The 20,731-nt window shown below is 38.3% G+C and overlaps 1 protein-coding gene across 2 annotated transcripts; it reads right to left on the bottom strand.

Annotated features, from left to right (window-relative positions):
* Window positions 1-2,731: 2,731 nt before the first annotated feature.
* Window positions 2,732-20,087, bottom strand: LOC116258126 (uncharacterized). Of its 2 annotated transcripts, XM_050078920.1 has the most exons (7): window positions 19,619-20,087; window positions 19,442-19,502; window positions 19,265-19,332; window positions 19,014-19,138; window positions 18,366-18,437; window positions 4,895-5,090; window positions 2,732-3,514 (listed from the first exon to the last, which is right to left on the bottom strand). In XM_050078920.1, the coding sequence occupies exons 1-7, from the start codon at window positions 19,619-19,621 to the stop codon at window positions 3,347-3,349; spliced, it is 693 nt and encodes a 230-aa protein (XP_049934877.1). In that variant the 5' UTR covers window positions 19,622-20,087; the 3' UTR covers window positions 2,732-3,346. The 2 variants fall into 2 exon arrangements, with proteins under 2 accessions (XP_049934877.1, XP_031491113.1); XM_031635253.2 differs by lacking the exon at window positions 18,366-18,437 and having other exon boundaries at window positions 19,619-20,080.
* Window positions 20,088-20,731: the final 644 nt, after the last annotated feature.

The raw sequence follows: 20,731 nt of genomic DNA, 5'->3' as shown, positions 1-20,731 counted from the left end.
ATAATCCAGTGGGCATGGTAGCGGTGGTGATGTTGACAGGGATGAGTGGCACCGGCCGCACCGTGCTTCCAAAAAAAATAAGAGAGAGAAAAAGAGAGAGAGAGAGAGAGAGCTTCTCCATTTTTTATTGTAGGTAGACATTGTTTCATTGCTGCTTGATTTTTTCAGTTAAAAAAAACATGACAGGCATATTAGTTTACTTCGCCCTCACATTTTGTTGTGTTTGCTGGGGCGATCATCTCCTACCATCCGGAATCGTGATGATGGCGATCTCGACCGGTTCGTTATTTGGTGCGCTTTATAGCGAGGGGAGGGAAGGGTGATGGCTTCCTTTCGTACATCTTAGGTTGAAAACATTACACTAATGCAAGCGCCAACCTCCTTTCCCAATCAAACCCCAGACCCTTCGTGTCTTATCTGGCTCATTATGTCAAGCAAAGAATGACATGTCTACATAATAATGGGAGCAGACCATGCATGTAGATTTGGAATGGGTCCTTTTATGTGAAACTCTGTATCGTACTTTCTTATTCATAAAGGGGGTCCCTATTACCTGAATCAATACCTGAAACATATTTTTTGACCAAAAAAAATAAAATTTTCAATGCGAACGGTTACTACCGCCGTCCATTTGTTGGATGTTGAGAGGTCATATGTGCCTGTTTTATTTTTTGTTTTTATTTGATTGTGAAAGGATTGTGGATAGCTTTTGTTTTTATTTAAGTTATGGACTACCTTCATAACTTACCTATTGGCACTGGTAAGACAAATTAAACAGAAAACCATTTAGCATGTTGCAATGATCAATTTTAAGTTTCATGTACTCATCCTGTTGTTGAAGAGAGAATATTTGATTTTTCACTTGTTATTGCAGATAGAGGAGACCACAAATGCAGACAAAAATGGGCCAAAAGGAATAATCAGTTCTATTGGGATATCCATAGTTGTTGGCTGGGGTTACTTGCTCGGTATTACATTTGCTGTAACCAACATCCCATACCTTTTAAGCACTGAAAAAGATGCTTGTGGTTATGCTTTTGCTGAGGTGCTTTATTTGGCTTCACGGATAGATATGGCAATGGAGTTGGAGGCATTATTTGCCTAGCAGTGGTTGCTGTTGCCATCTTTTTTTGCGGTATGGATTCAGTAACAAGCAATTCCAGGTAAAAGCTATCACAACGAGGATTGCATCTATACAGCGTTTTTGCCTGGTAAGCATATGTAAATGTACACATATACATTTTTGCCTCATTATTTTCTTGCTATGTTGGAAGTCCATTGTCACATTAAACGGGTACGGGTATTATACGGCGAAGAAAAAAATGGGTATAATACGGCAAAGTTATATATCTCGAAAATAAAACAGGAAAAAAACGGCAAATTTTTAAAAAATAAATAAATAATCCTGATAATTATATAAAAAGAAAGTAAATGAGAAATTAAAAAAAACAGAGAAATTGACTAGATAAGCAACAAATTAAAATTAGATAATGAAAACTAACAGTCTAACAAATGCATAAGCATAACTAACAAATGCATAACTAACAAAATGACTAGATAAGCAACATGCATTGATGCATACGGCAACAAGAAAAATGCAGGGGAAATAACTTAAAGTCTTAAAAAGAGAAAAAAACAAACCAAAACAGCTAAATCGAACATGGAAAGAGAACCTCTCACCGTTCGAATGAAAAAGAGACTTCAACCGAATTAAAACGAGCAAAGGAAGTCGAATCTCGAATGCCCTCCTCTTCAGCCGGATGAAAACGAGAAGAAGACGATCAGACCAGACGAAACCAGCCGAATGTCGAATGCCCTGCTCTTTAGAGTTCAGATTCTTCAGAATAATCTCGAACGCCTCTCTGTCTCGAACGGTCGAAGAGAAGACTCACGAAGAACGACGAAAGAAGAACTCAAAACGTCGAAGACTCACGAAGAAAACTCGTCGATTTCACGTTTTTAACCCTAAGCCCTCTTTTGCTATGTGAAAATACTCTTTTGCCACTAAAAGGTCGAACAAGTTTGAAAAAAAACAAATGTTTTAAACAATATTACAACTGTGCCATTTTCATTCTTGGACCGTTAAAGGAAAACGCGAGACGCGTTTTATAGGCGTTTTTTAAAATTTGTCGTTTTTTTTAAAAAGACGCGTTTTATTCCTGTTTTTTTCGGCTGAAGCGTTTTTAGCGTATAATACGCGTTTTTTTCAATATAACGCCGTTTTTTGTGACAATGGTTCCAGATTGCTGCAAATGTTGTTGGAGTCTTGAGATTTCCTCGAGGACCCAAAGTCTTCAAGAAAAATGTACTTATGATTTTCAGGCCTTACAAGCATATTGGAGAATTTACAGCAAACAATATTTTCAATAAATAGGCTGCACATCAAAGCTCTCGAATGTGCTCTATATACTTTCTTCTACTTTGATATATGTTCATAAGATCCTAGCCCGTAACTTGGCTTTTGAAAAGGGTTTCCTAGACTGACATCCGTAAATACATGATAAGCAGTTCCAGTTCTAAATCATACTCACAAGCTGGGTGAATCAAATGGTCGATAACCATTCGCTTGCTTTAGTAGCACTCTGGTAGTTGTTCAGTGCCATTATCAGCAGTCTACCGAACTAGAAAGTTGTAAGCAACGAAGACTATATTGAATTAACTCCATAAATTTACCCAGATAACACCAGGTTGCTCTGTGCGTGTCTGTCCAAGCCGTCTCTCAGCCCGAAGGTCAAAACAGAAAAGTATTCAGCATTACTTCTGCATAGATACACTTCCCAGTTTTAGGGTTTACAAGCACATAGGAGAATTTACAGCAAAAACAAGGTTATCAAGAAATAAGATGCACTTCAAAGCTCACAAACTTGCTTCACATCATTCTTCACAAGGATATATCTTCATTCATTCCATCCTGCAACCTGGCTTTCAAAAACATTTCCTATATTGGTATCCATGAATACATGATTGACTCAAGGATGCTCCGCCAGAAGGTTCAAATAGAAAATTATTCAGCAGTTGAGTTATCAAACGCATGAATAAGCCCATGATGTCAGGGAAGCACTGAGCTTCAAACAAGGAACATGGGGTTTGCCAAAGCTATTCTTAAGCAAAGAGAACAGCCTGATAGTTCTGAAAGAGAACAGTCCACCAATGAAGTGCCTCAATAATTAGAGATGAACCAAAATTTGCTATAACATACGTGTGAACATTTATCACATTTGCTGCAAAGCAACAAATTGAGAAAAACATTATCATAGAAGGATGCACGAACACTTCATGGATATTACCATGTACCCTCCCATCACAGTAAGTTCCAACTTCATCAACATGGCAAATGCAAAGAACTCTAGTGCGTCTTGATGTGTGCTTCAAGCATATCATCATTTTCCAATCCCAGGGCTTCTGGTGTTGCAGTAGGAGACACCTTGTCCCCATCAAAGCAGAAAACTAACTTTTCCAGATCTCCCTTCACTTTCTCAGCATACATTTTGAAAAGCTTTTCAAGCTTGTCATCCTGAAAAAATAACATTAGATTATATATATATATATAGTCCCGTATGAAAACAGATAATAAATTGCACATCTTCCATGTGCAACTTCTTGAGCAATCAAAAATTCAACAACTTTGATAACAGAACATAGACAAAGACAAACTTTTTTGAAAATGCCATCTGAAGCAACATGGAGTTAGTGATCAGCTGCATTTACATGCGAAATCACGTCCAAGATGGATTTACATGTGCTTTTGAAGTCTGATTTGTGTGTGCGCACAGAAGAAATTGGGTATTAAAAGGTTTTTACAGTCAGAGTTCGTCTACATTGAGATAAGAAGAGTGGCAAAACTCCGTGCTTTCATCATAACATGAAAAAACCCACTAATGTATAGGCTATAGACTAAAAATGCTAAGCTAAGAAAACACGAATGCAAAACTAGGCAGCTTTCTTCTTGTAATGCATACATACGTACATACATACATACATATATATGTATCTTGTATGTTGCAAAATTTCCTTGCTTTTAACTCCATAGAATACAACTGTCCAATGAAATACACTAAAATTTCACTGATATTCAGGAACTACATTTAAAGAGATTACTGTTTATCAATGGCACATGGCTCAAACAACTATGAGAATACTAAGATGGTGAAGGGCCACATAGTCTTAGCTCGTCAGGCAAAAGTGTTTGCACTTAAGAGATCAAGTTCAACATGAACAACATAAACTATCCTTCTCCAACCAAATCAACTTTATAAATATAGAAGTTTTGTTAGTGAGGGACTAGAATTTGTTTCTTCTCTTATAACTCACACTTTGTGGTGAGAAAAAGCCTTGTCATTCACTTTGCTGCTGAATACCAAATTTTCAAACCTAACACATTGACAACCAGCCCCATGTCATGCCAAGTAGCATCCATGCACTCTAATTATCTTAGTGACACATTTATGAGACATTTTCCACCGTTAAAATGTATTCAAGCCTACAGAACAAAACAGAATGGACACTGGCGACTAAGATAAGACCATCAGATGGCAAGCCTTCTAAGATATTAGTAGGCAACCTAAGGTGGTACAAACCTTCTTCAACAGAGAATATCTTTCCTTAGTTATCCAAACATCCTTTCATGGAAACAAATTCTCTGCCCATCTTTCCATTATAGGTTCATAGATGTGGGTATTTTGCCAAATGCAAATCCAGGCAATCATTAATTGGCTAAGATATGTCCCTCGTTTTAAATGTCACAGAACTTCCAAACTACACCAACATTAATAGACATACTGCACAAAAAAAATTCCTAACCCACACCAAAATTAATAGACAAATATGTGCATAACGAAATTCCCAACCTATGTACATGCATAATTACCAATATATATATGAAGAAATTTCAAACCTTATATACACGGAATTGCTTAAGTCCATCCTTGTCTTGAATGGAGAGTATGATCTTATCTCTCTCACAATGTACCGATTCATGCTCTACCTTTTCCCCATAACTCTGTAGTTCTCTTAGAGCTGACTCCTCTGCAACACGGAACACGTCATCAACTGATTCTGAAGTCAATAATGCCAACTCCTGCCTCCTTGTCCTAAAAAAGAAATCATTCTTTGGAATTAACAAGCTTATAAAAGCACTGAAAGAAATCAGTAAAAGAAAAAAGAAAAAAATACTCTTCCCTGACCAACAATTTTTACAAAGCTAACAGGATATAATCTCAAATTCTAAAATGAGATAGTATGACGGATAGTCACAGTTCCATGTTCCCATTGTGTTAACTAATGCCAAATATTGTCTTCCTTCCACAATGTCCAGAATGACAGCACAACTTGAATGTCACAACAAAATATAACTCAACAAATTTTGAATAAAAACATACTGATTTCAGGATCTGATCTTCATTTCTTGTTTCAACCCACATTCACCAATATCACCAATATATTGAAAACAATTCAATACTGTGACCATTTTGAAGCAACCAAAATCAGAAAAATATGATGTTAATTTTTAAAATAACCAGACAGAAATATCTTCATGGTAGTATAACATTGTGCTAGGATATTATCAAAAGTTCCCAGAGACAGTGAAAAATGTGTTGTATTATTTTGTGTAAACACCTCTCTCTCTCTCTCTCTCTCTCTCTCTCTCTCTTGTACCACTCTACCTCCGTTCTCTCTCTCTCAATAGCTCATTGCCCGAGTCACCTGCTCATTTGTTTGGGTTGTCTCTCTCTCTCTCTCTCTCTCTCTCTCTCTCTCTCTATCTCTTGTACCACTCTACCTCCGTTCTCTCTCTCTCAATAGCTCATTGCCCGAGTCACCTGCTCATTTGTTTGGGTTGCTGCCATATTTTGCATCCTGTCACCTATTGTTGAGAAGAAAGTGGACATGGCCACCGAGGGAGAGGGCAGCAACAACATCACTAACAAGGGTCATCTCTCTCTCTCTCTCTCTCTCTTCCCCCCTCCCTCTCTCTGGTTCTAGTGGCTTGCTGCTCGTTGTTCTACTTTCTCACATGCCGACTGAACAATGGCTTCACAGTTACCAAATGAAGGCTATAGGGGTCTAGCTTTATTCCAGTTTTGGACCAAACACCCAGCCATCTCCTATCCTCCTTCCACCATGAAGCACCATCGCAAATGTCTACCATATCATTCCCCACCTTTCTCTTTAACCCCTCTAGAGAATATTTCCTTTCATCATTGATTACTGAATTTCTTGTCTTCCAGACGTTCCATATGACCACATGGAACATCGGACACCAGCATCTCAGACTCATCTTCTTATGAAAACCTTTGCTCCACCAGCATTCGGTTGCTTCTCTAAGGTTGCTCCAGATTACCAGCCTCACATTGAAACGTCCTGCCACAAACTTCCACAACAGAATGCTCATCTTATAGTGGATAAGAAGGCTTGAATGTGTCTCCGCAGATTCACACAGTTTGAAACCAGATTTTTGTTTGATAAATTAGTTTTGTAAAAAGAAGACTTCTACTCATTTTTCTACTCATTTTGTAGGTAGGAGCTTATTTTCACCATAAAAGGTATAAGACTTGGATTTTTTACCATAAATTTCTAGTATTTTCAAAACATTGTTCTTTTTTTCAATTTTAATTTAGACATGACAACGTGAACTCATTTAAAGACATGAGACTGCCACATATTGATATTAGGGTTGGATATGTTTAAAAAACTATACAAACATTTTTTTTTTGTCACAAACATCTAAATCATGGAGTCCATAAATTTAAGATGCATGTGACTGGACAATGGGATAGTAGTATATATTTGTGTCATCTCGACAGTGCATTTTAATGTGCATGAACAAATCATTGATGAATTCATGGTATTCAACCCGAAGAAGTACAAGAGTTGCAATTGAGAGCTCAAAAGGCCAAATCCACATGGAAATATTGCTAATGTCTCTAAGTACCAAGTTGATACACTAAATTATCTAATAGTCCTTGATCCTGAAGTTGAGGATTTTGCTTAGCAGCATCAGCAGTACAACCAACACATCAGTAGAAACTTAATGAAGCAGAATTTAATGAAATAAGATAACCTAACATAGCAAAATAACCTAGTGAAACCATCAAGTCTTTGTTGTGGACATATATTCCCTCTTACGTTGACTAGTCTAATCCTGTAATTATTTCATTCTTAGGGATTTGAACTTTCAACTGCAGCTCACGCTTTACTGTTTGTTATTAACATATAAACAAGGAACTTTAAGTTAATGGATGTACTTTGTTTTAAGTTCGATGTGAATTTTGTTTACCACATTTTTCATAAATTGGTGTCTTGTATTTGCCACTTGTCACTTTTGAGTCTTTGACTACATAGACGCCACATAATTAATAGTAAGAAAATATATCTGGAAAGCATCATTGTGTTGTTTTGTATTTGTAAGATGGAAACGCAAATTATGTTTATGAGTCATATCCTCCCGAAGTACATTTCATCATATGGTTCACACCTCACATTCATTCTTAGATATAAAATATTGGTACTACATGATTGACTATACCACAAATCAATTAGCATATTGCATCTCAAAACGCTCGCACTGCTACTTGATTGACTGTGCCACAAATCAAATAGCATATTGTATCCCCTACTTCAAACTTTTTTTCAATGCTTCTTCCATTTAGTATGATTCAATTTAGGTCAAGAAATTTTCCTCCGACATAGCCCTAAAGACCTTGCCCCTCCACGTGAGTTTCCAAGTGTCCAACCCAATCAAACCACACAGTTGTTAACATAAACCTTGAAAGATAATTGAAAGTCTACTTGGAGCAAAATGTGCAAATAATCTTCTATCGAGGAGATGTGAAGTCAACACACACCATCACAGAGCAGTCACTTTCGTTATTGGATGGGTAGGAGCATTCGTGGGCGATAGATGGAGCGCCCTATGTCTTGCATGAAAGGGGTCGTTTGTCCCCTATGTAGTTGGAATGGGAGGCGACCTTAGAAACAATCACAATTGGGCAACCTCCGGCTCACTCAAGACAGAGCAAGACATAGCTAACCCAACTCAAGAGTAGCGCATCTCAGTAGCTACAAGAAGAAGAGCAAGAAGAGGACTGCAAGACGTCAGAGCTTGATAAGCAGTACGTACACACATGACACAAAGATTAGCTCAGCCTCACAGGCATAGGGCCCCGAGGAAGAGGGCATTAAGCTTAAGTTTCCTTCAACCCACGTCAAACGCCATCCGACGCGCTCTCGCTTCCTCATCTGCGCTCGACAAGCCTTGCTTTTTGGGATGTTAAAACAGCGGTGGAAGTGGACAAAAGAAAGACACAAGCCATACACTTCTTTTAGAATTACCTTTCCCAAAGGCAAGAAATTGATGCTTTCAAGAAGATAAGAACCTTTCACCTAGTAATGCACAGAAATAAACACTCTTTCCACCAAAACAATAACACGTGCACTGGGGCACGCACTCCCAACGTTAATGTACTAAAGCTCACAAGGGAAAACATAGAAACGTAAAAGATCTTGACAAGGAGAATGGTAGCAGAAAAGAAAACTTACATAAAAAAGAGGGGTTCAACCCCTACCTAAACAATGGAGAAAGAAAGGACCAGGAGCTAGCGAGCCGCTAGCATTTAACTAATTAAATAAACAAAATAAAAAGGAAGGAAAATTAATAAACAAATATAATAGAAGGTTCAGTTCAGCTGCAAAGTGCAAAGATGTCAAAAAAATTGAATCATAATAGATTGTGCTCAAGGCTCTTCAGATTTTCCCTATTTCACTATTTCAGAAAAAGAAACACGCATATGCATAACAACAATAGGTAAACCATGATCTGCTAATTTCATGGCTGAATATAGAATTTGTTTCCACAATAATTTATGAAAATAAATCTTCTCCATTTACTTTCAAAAAAAGAATTTCCTAATTCATTAGCACTGTTCCAGCTAAGAAAATATCGTGCCTTATCTAATTAACAAAATACTGTTAATTATTTCATTAAACAAAAAATAAAGATTTGTAAAAGAAAAGAACAAGCCCAGAAGGAAAGAGATTTATATTCTACTCGGTAGATGATTTATATTCAACTTTCTGTTTACATGATCTGGACAATACATGGATATATATTATGTCACGTGGGTACTGCTCTTATGGAGTGGTACTTGTACCATACTAGTACGATACTGGTATGGTACCAGTACATATTCGGATACGTCTTGGGTACAGGTTGGACCAAACATACCCAGGATGTATCCGTCATATTTTGGGACCACATCCATCTTAGAATTTAGGGTTTTTGCCGGAGGGGTTGTTTACGTCTAAATAAGATGACACGCATTGAGTCTTTTGGCGAGAGGCAATGTCTCTGGCGAACGGTGATGCAGACCTTTCTTGAAAAAAAGCCCCTACCCAGGAATGACTTTAGATATTTCAAAACCATCAATGTAGCATCCCAATGGACTTTTCTAGGTTTTTCCATAAACTGACTTAGTTTTCCAACAACAAAGCTAATGTCTAGTTGAGTCATAGTGACATACAAAAGCTTGCCAATAAGAGACCTGTAAGATCGTGAATCCACTAACTCCGATTGATCATCAAGAAGATAAAGACGTGGATTTATCGGGAGATTAGCCGGCTTGGCTCCTAACATCCATGTATCCTGCAGTAGGTCAATTACATATTTTCTCTGAGACAACACTACACCTTCTTTGTTATAAGCAACTTCAATCCCAAGAAAATATCGCAAGTGACCAAGATCTTTCGTGACAAAGTGATTCTGAAGGAAACTCTTTGTGACTGAAATTTCTTGATCACAATCACCTGTCAGGATAATGTTATCAACATAAACTACCATAACAACTATACCTTTGGAGGTCTTCTTGATGAATAGAAAATGGTCCAAAGGAGATCTTTTAAATCCACACTGTGAAACGACCTCAGATAATTTGTGAAACCACGCCTTAGGACTTTGTTTAAGTCCATAAATTGCCTTTTTCAAAAGGCACTTTTCTACACTTCCCCTGTCGCTCGAACCCTGGGGGTTGCTGCATATATACAGTTTCTTCAAGATCACCATAGAGAAAAGCATTCTTTACATCCAGCTGATACATAGGCCAATCAGAGTGTACCGCAACAGAGATAATAAGCAGAATAGTATCCAACCTGGCCATAGGAGAGAAAGTCTCAAAGAAGTCAACTCCATATGTCTGGGTGTAACCCTTAGCCACTAATCGAGTCTTATATCTCTCTACAGACCATCTAAATGGTACTTGACTGTAAAGACCTATTTAGAACCAACAATATCACAATTTGAAGGAGGATCAATCAATTCCTAGGTACCACGCTGTAAGAGAGCATTCATCTCATCTTGCATGGCTTGTCGCTATTTACAGTCTAGTAATGCCTGTTGATGACTAGTTGGTACAGTGTGAACTGTCATGGCATGAAGAAACTGTTGCAAGTTGTCATCAAAGTGGTTAGTGGAAACAAATTATGAGATAGGATGCATAGTAGACTGTCTCTTGCCATTGCACAGAACTATAGGCAAGTCCTGAGAAGGATAAATGTTAGGTATACTTACTTCAGTGGAGCTCACATCCTGAGAAGATTCTGATGGTCGACCATGAGAGAGAGCCTGCCGACAAGTGTGTACCAATGGAGGGTCCTGGAACCTATTCATAGTCGGAGTAGGAGAGGGAAAAGACTGCAATGGGACTTGAGGGATAGGTAGAGGAATAGGACATGGCATCTCAGATGACATAGAAGTAGGACTAAAGTAGGACTGAGACTCGAAGAAAGTAACATCCGCACTGATATACTCATTGTGAGTTATCATATCAAAGTACTTGTACCCTTCTTGGTTTAGAGGATAGCCAATGAACACACACTTAATGGCTTGAGCACAAATTTATCACGTTTAGGCCCAAGGATGTGAACAAAACAGGTACAGCCAAATACTTTTGGTGCAACAGAAAATAAGCTTCGATTGGGATAAACAAGTTTAATACGTACTTTGTTGTCAATGGAGGATGACGGTAAACGATTTGTTAGGTAACAAGTCATGAGTATGGCATCACCCCATAAGTATGCAGGTACATGATTATGAAGCAATAGGGTACGAGCAATAGTTAGAAATTGCCTATGTTTTCGTTCGGCAACTCCATTCTGTTGTGAGGTATGAGGACATGTAAATTGGGGAGAGATACCATTTTCAGCATAAAAGGTCATTAAGATAGATGATTTGAACTCAAGAGCATTATCAATGTGAATACACTTAACCAAAGAACCAAACCGAGTTTTTATTTCAATAATCAAGTTTTTGAGAATAGGTATTACTTCAGACCTTTCTTTCAAAAGAAATATCCAACTAACTCGAGAGTAATCATCGACAACAACCAGAAAATACCTAAACTTAGATCGGCTAGCAACCCTGCTAGGACCCCACACATCAACATGAAGAAGATCAAACAACCCTTGACTTGATGGACTAAGACTCGAAGGAAAACTACTACGAGTATGTTTGCCAAGTTGACAAGTCTCACACTGAAATGACTGTGACTGAAAGATGAGGCAGGATGGAACGGAGCTTGGACCCTGAAGGATGACTCATCCTGAGATGCCACTGAAAGGTTGTAGAATCTGATGTAGAAGAGGTAGCAGCAAGACCTATAGGGACCAACAGGATATAGGGACCAACAGGATACAGATGCCCCCTTTTTCATAGCCACTACCAATAGTCTTCCCAGTTTGTAAGTCCTGAAATGACCATGCACAGGGTCAAAAATAATGTGACAGTGTAAATCAATAGTCAACTGTTTAACAGAGAGCAAATGGGATGGAAACTCAAGAGCGTATAAAACATGTGGAATGGTCATAGACTGAGAAAGCTTCACATCTCCATACCCCAATATAGGTGACATTCTACCATCTGCAATTTTGACATGACATGGCTGAGAGAATCTATGCAACGTAGTGAAAAAACCAGGTCTACTGCAGAAATGTCTTGATGCTCCTGAGTCAATAATCTAAGAGATACCTGAAGCAAGCGTAGATGTACCCGTAGAGAGAGCTCGATCAATCAAAGCAGTGGAACTTGAAGCCTATACGGCTTTGTGTGCGAAAAACTGCTCATACTCAGACTAACTGTGACTGTAGATCCAAAGGAGAAGGGATTCCCAGTTCCTTTACAATCATTGTCACCATCTGGTTTGCTTTCTTAGCCATAATGAACACAGCAAGGAGCACCAAAGCAATTTTGCAGCAGTTTGAACACACAAAAGAACGTCTAACTTATAATAAATCAGTCAGGTAAGGGGCTGATCAACAACATAGAACTCAACAATGTCACTCGAAGTCGCAGCACCAATATCACTCGTCAAGGGGCTGATGAGCAAAGTGGAAATCAACAAATCACATGCAGCACCACTGCCACATGCCACTAATGTCACAGTGATGATTATGCCAACATCTTCTAAGTATATGTATACTTTTTCAAAATCAAACGTGAGCAGTAATATCATAAGTTGTGCACAGATTTAACGACAGCCAACAAAAAACTTATTTTCAAGCAACTCTAGAACTTCAAACGTGATCTTAGACTTCAACGACATAAGAAAACAGTGTTGTGTGTCATTCCACGACTTCCACTACAAAAAAAAATCAGACTTGCCTGCACGACATTGGTTTCCTCCACACGACTTCAAGAACGCATCAACAAACCCTAGGTTGAGCAAACGAATCTGCCCAAGATGTGAGCAAACTTGCTCACAGAAGTCTGCTCTAGAAAATCAGACATGAGAGGGTAGAAAGGAAGTACCAATAGATTGCGTAGGTCCCCAAATGTTTATGTTATAGTCGGCAGTCTTGAGAGAGAAACGTCCTTAAGACATTAACCGACTTAGACTCCCACACCGCTGCGCATATAAATTTCTGTTGATGTCCACGCTTCAATGTATCGACATCCAGATATTGATATTTTTTTTATCAGATCTGATATGATCCACATTCCAGAACTGATCTTAAAATCTCTCACACAGCAACGACCAACGTGATCTGGCCTGAACTTCTTCTTCAACAGCAGCAACTAAGAAACTTCTGATACAACCCCTTGCAGTCTTCCACGTGCCAGATCTGGAAAAAAATATAAACCCCTTGCAGCTACTCTTCCACGTGCCAGATCAGAAAAAAAATGTTCCACAGCAACTCCCACCCGCAACTTCCACGTAGTTGCTTATGCTGCACTACATCCACGTTGGGGACCTAATCACACATACCTCTCACGTGTGATTAGGTTCCCATTCCACGCTGCTCCACTATTTCTCGATCAGCAGAGAGAAGAGAGAAAGGGTAGAGAAAGAAAAGAAAAAAAATAGGAAGAGATAGGAGAAGAGGTCGCCGGAAAATCATGTCAACCGTCATTGCAGAAGGATGGAGATCACTGCTCTGATACCATGTTGTAAAAGATGAAGAAAAGAGAGAATAAAAGAGAACGAGAGAGAGAGAGAATAAACTATCATTATTTCATTGCCAACCCTAATCTCTTATTTAAAGAGACAATAGGGGTCGGCTAGAGTCTTTACACGAGAGACACATAAAGATATAAATGACTAAAGAAGACTAACTTTTAAATAATCAGAAAACTACCACACTTAAATATAAACTTTCTAATTTCAACAAACACTACCATCAATTTCATTCTCAGTTATAACTTTTCAGATATAAGTTGTAATGGCTGATAAATGAATGATGCCTACAAGTGGAAGTATAGCAAGCTCTATTGGTAGTGTTAATACTGCTACTGCAACAAAAATAGATTCATCTCGACCGCTTTAGAGCTATATGACTAAAGTAGGAAAAGCTAGTGGTGCCAGTGGGAATAAGAATTTTGCTTGCAATTTCTATAATAAACATTTTATTGGCTCCTATACGTGTGTCAAGCCACATTTATTTCATATCAAAGGCTGTAGAATCAGAGGTTGCAAAAAATTCAGCAAAGAATCGATGAAGGAATTGAAAAAAGAACAAGAGGCAGCTAAGACAAAAGAGACTTCAGTCAAATCAAGTGGAATATTTGTTCCTCTTCATGCTATTGAAAAAGGTAAAGATGTTTCAAGAAAAAGAAGGATGAGCATGGGAATAGGACCTACTAAAACAATAGCACAAGCATTCGAAAGTATGGAAACGGCAAAGATGGATAGAAGGATTGGAAGGTTCTTTTTGCAATTTCATTTCCTTGCAATGTCACAAGTCATTATCGGAAAGATGTTACAAGTTTTATTAATAGCAATTTGGCTGGTTATGTTCCCCCCGAGTTTAGCAAAGTTAAGAACAATAATTCTTGTAGAAGAGAAAGAAAATATCCAAAAATTATTAGAGAAGAATAAATTTTCATGGACACAATATGGAGTATTCATCATTTTTGATGGGTAGACTGATGTACAAAGGCAGGCACTAATAAATTTTATTGTTTATTCGCTTAATGGACCAAATTTTTTTGAAGTGTATTGATGCATTTGGGGAGTATAAAGATGTTGAGTATTTAAAGGGGTTGTTTATAGAAGTTATCAACGAAGTGGGTGAAGAAAATATTGTGCAAATTATTATTGATAACGCTATGGTCTGCCAACGTGCAGGGATAAATTTGTCACATGATCCCAAGTATAGTCACATATTGTGGACTCCTTTTGTGGTGCACAACATAAATCTAGCACTTAAAAGTGTTTGTAACCCATTGTGAATGTTGTTAAATTGTGTTGATTGAAGAGCTTGAGCAAAATGTCAAGAACATAATTTTGTTGTCAACAACCAAAATGCTCTTGGTATATTAAAGAAGCATTAAGATTTGAAATTGTTGAAGGTAGTTGAGACTCGTTTTGCTATCCATTATTGTAAGGATGAAAAGAATCAAGAAAGTGAAACATGCATTGATGTTGATGGTGATTGACAATGATTAGAAACTTTATCAGAGTGATGACATTGTGAAGGCCCAAGAAATTAGAAAATGCATTTTAGATGATGTATGGTCAGATAAGGTTACATATTTTCTTCAGTTTACAGAGCCCATTTGGCAAATGCTGAGAGAAGTTGATAAAGAAAGATCATGCTTCATAGAATTTATGATATGAAGGACAACATGAAGCATCATTTTTAGACATGAGAAAAAAACGTTGCAGTTGGTGATTCTGAGTTTTTCGATCATGTGCACAAACTTTTAATAAGAAGATGGAATAAAAGCAATACCCCTTTGCATTGTATGGCACACTTCCTAAATCTCAAATATTATGGACAAACATGGTTGGCAAGAGGTACTAGTTGTGTTCCTCCTTATCAAGATCCATAAATATCAAACAATAGGAAGACATGTTTGGGAAATTTTTTTTGTGATTCTCATAAGTTGAAGTTAATAAACAATGACTTTGCAAGTTTCTCAGGTGGAAGAAGTGATTCATCGCAAGCTGCAATGGCAAAAGATGAAGAAAATCATGTTAATTGGTGGTTATGTTTTAGAGCAGCGAAACCAAATCTCCAACAGCTTGCATTGAAGTTATTATCCCAACTTGCTATTCATATTTCGAAAGAAACTAGAAAACTTATTCTCCAATTTACAACATCAAGACAAATGAACTCATTAATAAGCAAACAGAAGACTTATTTTACGTTCCCTCCAACCTATGCTTAATTTCACACACTTTGGATGGGTTACAAGTATTGTTTTTAAATTTTATCTTTGATATGTATAAATTTGCATATTGGTTGCTTGAAATTGAATATTAACTTAAATCATATTGTGTTGTCTTGCAACTTGTAATTCGGGACTATCCAAATATTGGAATATCAGGATGATCCAACTTGCAATTCAGGTTTTACAATGCATGTGTTCTACTTAATGCAGCAAATTCATTTATTCTCCAAACTATCGCAAATGCAATTACTTCTATAGACCCTAGGTATAAAAGACCCACTTATTATCAGTTGAAAGGCAAAAGTTTGATGCAAATGTTAAAGAAGTAAAAGCATATTGTGATAGTTGAGATTGAGTTAGAGAGATACAAGGTGCAGTGTGATAATACATAGATGGACCAATACAAGAACAAGAATGAGAATGTTGACAAATTTTCTTGTCAATTGCACTAAAGGAACTATATTAATTAAATTCATTGACTCTGTTAGATAACCAAGAGACAATTGATGTCTTATTTAGCAATTTTTATAATGTTATGGAACATATTGGACATGTGAATATTGTCAGTGCGTAATAGATAATGCAGCAAATTATAGAATTGCAGTCAAAATCCTTAGTGAAATGTGCAAGCACAAGTAAGTAGATGTGAAAGAAATTGGAGCTTTTTCTATCAGATTCAAAAGAAGAGAAATAAACTAGAAGATAAAATGTTGAATGTCGTTGGTTGTATTTGATATAAGATGTGATTGAGACAAAGGTAATGTTAATATGGCATTGTTTTATAAGTTGGATGTTGACACACTAATATGCACTTTTTTATAATATATATTAATGTTTTCCCTTATTTATAACAGGCAATTAGAGAGAACTTCAACAAGAAAGCATACAAAACAACTTGATCTTGTCAGCTTTAAGAACTTTGATGTGTTGGGTTCATATGAAGGAAGAACCAGCCACCATATTCCAAGAGAAAGATCTTGAGTGGGTTCAACATCAAAGAAGCAAAGAATGTTGATCATGATGAGTCCAGATAAGCTGATGATGTTGAATTTGAAGGAGATGATGCAAATGAGGATGAATGATCATATTTTTATTTTGTATTTGCATTGAACAAGTTTATTTCCTGATGTATAAGACTTTAACCACATTTCTTTGTGTGTTATGATTTCATTTCATCTTAAATTGATGAATGCTCATTGCTATATTTATGTGTAACATATTTTCCATAGAAAACATTTTTTATTTTTTTTCCTATTTTTTCTCTACTTTCTCTTTCGTTTTGATTATTTTTATTTTTTAACATTAAAATTTTTAAATTTATGATTTTACTGTATGTTGCATATCTAACTATTCGGCCGACCAATAAGTATTAGGATATGCACTTTAGAACATTATTTTTAAATATGATAGTTCACCCCCATAAGGTTGCTCCTCATTTCCAAAGGTTATAACTAGGCGAAATTTTGGCTCATCAATGCCCTTGGTTGATATTTAATTAGTATGATATATATTTGACATGGCTAACTAAGCCAGTATAAAATTTTAAAATTCTGGTTTCAAAGCCAAGATACTTATGTTGGATCTCTAGGTGTCTCAATGTGGGCCTACCAGGCAGCCACCTCTGTCCCACGAGGAGTACCCGCACGGTATCGGTACGACACCAGTACCGGTGCGGGTGCGGCCCTGGGTACGATAATGGTGCGGTCAACGCAGCACCAGGTACGATCAACGTACCCGGCATCATTTTTGACCATTTTCGGACTCGGTCAACTCTGACCAAGTCCACAGTTGTCCGATCTTGAATTTTATCGTTTTGTTACTTTTTAACATTTTTATACAAACTTCACATTAAAATTATTATCAAACCCTTAAACCACGACCGTTCTTAGTCTTCAACCTTCACCGAAACGTCTTCAACCTTCATTGAAAGACTGATAAACGGCGAGCGGCGACGGCAAGCAGCGACGGCAGGTGGCGACGGCAGGCGGTGAACTGAGTTTTGGGTCGTACTGAGTTTTAGAGAAGGAAGAAGAAGAAGAAGTTTGTGGGGTCGATCGGAGGCGTTTCTCTGCTGGCGTTCGCCCCTTTCTCGTTGTGGTGATTTTTCTTTCGATTGGCATGCCGCTGTCCATTTTTCTTTTGTCGTCCTGGCTTTATCATGAGATCTTGTCACCAAAGAGATTTAACAATAATCTTGGTTCTCTTTTTTTGTTCCCTTGTATCCCCTGATATGATACTGATAGTTGGTATTCTTGCTTCATAGTGTTCTTTTTAAAAAACAAAAAAACAAAAAAATCGTTCTCGGTCTTCCGTGATCCCTTGTTTAGTAGTATGATATTATCTATAAATTTTGGATCATGATTTATGAACATGTTATTCTGTTTGTAATTTTTTGATATATATATATATATATATATATATATATGTGTGTGTGTGTGTGAATATGTTATTCTGTTTGAAATACCTATGTGACATAGGCTACCACATATTGTCAACTAGATTGTTGAATTTACCTTTTGAATTGAAGAGCAATTGTTCTCCACATTCTTTTCCAGCCATGTATATCTCAAGTTGATCTCCCAAATCCAGTAACTCCAAACACTTCATATTTCTATCTTTTAAACCCTCGTACTATTATTTTCTAGCATGACAATCTTGTAAACCATTTTAAGTTTAAATAGTATCAGTTATCACCAGTGCAAACCATGGTTCTCTTACAGGACAAACATCTCCATCGGATTGACTCTTCATCTGCACCCAGTTGCATGATCTCCAGCTGCAAGATTGTATCTATTAGAGCGATGAACCATCCTTGTCCCAAAATACTTGTCAAAGAACTTGTCCATGAAGACATCCCAACACTCACACTACCTAAAAGATCTGACACTAAATTGGTAAACTTAAATGATAGTAATTATGGCACCATATAACAGGTTCAGGCAAAAGAAACCTTTCCTTGAGATTTTATCAACAAATTGACATCATGACATGTCTGAAACTCCTCTCCTGTACCTTATACCGTAGGGTATCTGGATTTCTTGCCTCTCATCTCAAGGGCGTAAATGGTTGCAGGAAACTAAGACAACGCATCAACATGTAACTACTATAGCCTTTTCAAGACGCCTAACAACATCAACCCTACTCCAAATGAGTCAATCAACCCTTGTACCATAACTAATGTTTCGTTTGTTAAGCAATAAATATGAACACGGGTTGTTCAAGTGTACTTGGTAAAAAAAAAAAGGCTGAAGGCCTCAAAAGCAAGACCGGCAACGCTTCATCTACCGGTTTGTGTTACACTGTAAAAAGGACAGTAGAAATTACTTCAGGAAATTAGCAAATTCAAATATACCTCAGCTCCAATAAGATAGAGCTCTCCTTCGAGACATTCTCCCCATTAGAGGCCGCCTTCGGGGGAGGAGGCAGCCAGTCTTCCTCATCATCCGCAATCACAACCGCGTCAATCTCCACTTTTTGCTACAACAATCGACCAAATATAATGAAAATGTACTATTCAAAAATTCAACAAGCAGCCACATTGAACACCAGTCCTTCCCTTCAAAAAATCATAAGAAGCAGAGAGAGAGAGAAAGAGAGAGAGACCACAGTGGAAGTCGAGCACTTCTGCCTTTTCTCATTGTGAATTGGAGGAGCCACATCCAAGGAATCATCTGTAGCATGATCACGACAACAACAGAATAACCATGAACAAATTACTTAAAGATAACTGGACAATCGTGTAGAAAGTCGCCAACTACGAAGTTGAACAAAAAATTTCACCATCGGAGAGAACGATTGGCTGAACTCGGCTGTAATCGAAGAGGGGTTCGAGCTCTTCCTCCTGTAAATCAATTACAAACAAGGAAAGAAGTAGGCCCCCTCACTTTGTAATGTTCCAACAGATTAGAAAGAGAGAAAGAAGAATCTGGCTTCAGTTCGGGGGATTGGAGAACGCACCATTGACGGAATTGCAGGAAGCCGAGAACCAAAAGAGAGAGACGGGGAAGCTTGTATTGGTTTCTACCGCGCCGGCGTTCTGGAAGACGGAAGGAGTTCCCAAAAACTCATGAAAGGGCTTACTGGAAGGACGGTCGCTTCCAACAACAAAGAACATTGGCGCCCCTATAAAGAAGTCGAAATATAAAATCTCTACTAGATTTGGAGGCCTCCTCCAAGTTTTCGAAATTATTTTTCCGGTGGTCCTTTTGATCCCGCCAAAGTTCACTCAGGCCGCTGCATCCAGTCCCATCGGCGTCTCTGCTGCGATTCCCGCCCAACCATTCACGGTAATGCTTAGGAGGGCACGGGAGAAGAGTGGAAAGAACGTCCTGTTCGGTTGTTTTAGAACAAAGCGTTCCTCTTCAAAAGGATGCTGTTTTGTTTTACAACAACAGATTGTCTTGTCTGCCCCATGTTTGATTCAGTTTTGGAATAACTGTTTTTATGTGTTAGACCACTGATAGGACTTAACCCCGGCGTCGACCAAAACCCTGCCCAAGTGTGATCCTATCTCCAAGATCCCTTGGAGCCACCGTCGTTAAAACAAAACCCTGCCCATGTTGCCGGTCGACTGTGTCTGGCCCGGCCAAGCCAGTAAAAGGTAATGCTGCTTGGCCAGCTTAGGCATAGTTGGAAGGCATGTGGGATCAATCGGTCGCCGAGTCAAGCAGAAAGCAATGCACGTGAAATGTGCAGCGCGGTGGTGCAGTGACAAGGCGTTTAAATGCATCATGATCAGCAGTCCCTTTGGAAGTGCAAGTCCGTCGTTGGGGAATCCAGTGGGTTCCCCACGCGTAGTGTTTGGATACACAAGGGGGTGCGCGTGGGTTAGGGGCAATTCCCCCAGTGGGCGCATACGCTGCGTTCCACAACCGCGTAGAGTCACGCGGGGGTGAGCAAGTGAATGCTCATCGTCGAGTAGGGCGATGGTCGGCCGCCTTACTTAATGACATATAGTCGTCAACTGGCTTCGGTTGGGGACTTCCTCCCAAGGGAAGTCTACCCCCACCCAGATTTCGTTTGGATGTAGATAGGCACTTGGAAGAATGGTGAAGTTCTGACCGGGCCTCA

This window comes from Nymphaea colorata, chromosome 7 (assembly GCF_008831285.2).
Source record: "Nymphaea colorata isolate Beijing-Zhang1983 chromosome 7, ASM883128v2, whole genome shotgun sequence".
Taxonomy (NCBI): domain Eukaryota; kingdom Viridiplantae; phylum Streptophyta; class Magnoliopsida; order Nymphaeales; family Nymphaeaceae; genus Nymphaea; species Nymphaea colorata.
Note: the sequence above shows the minus strand (reverse complement) of the source record. Positions and strands in the feature narration are given on the sequence as shown.

Excerpts from the sequence above, each read along its gene's own strand:
- LOC116258126 (XM_050078920.1), bottom strand. Across the intron at positions 19,139-19,264 it reads AGTGCTCGACTTCCACTGTG|CAAAAAGTGGAGATTGACGC; the intron begins GTCTCTCTCTCT and ends CGATTGTTGTAG. Across the intron at positions 5,091-18,365 it reads TGTCCTGTAAGAGAACCATG|GACAAGGAGGCAGGAGTTGG; the intron begins GTTTGCACTGGT and ends TTTCTTTTTTAG.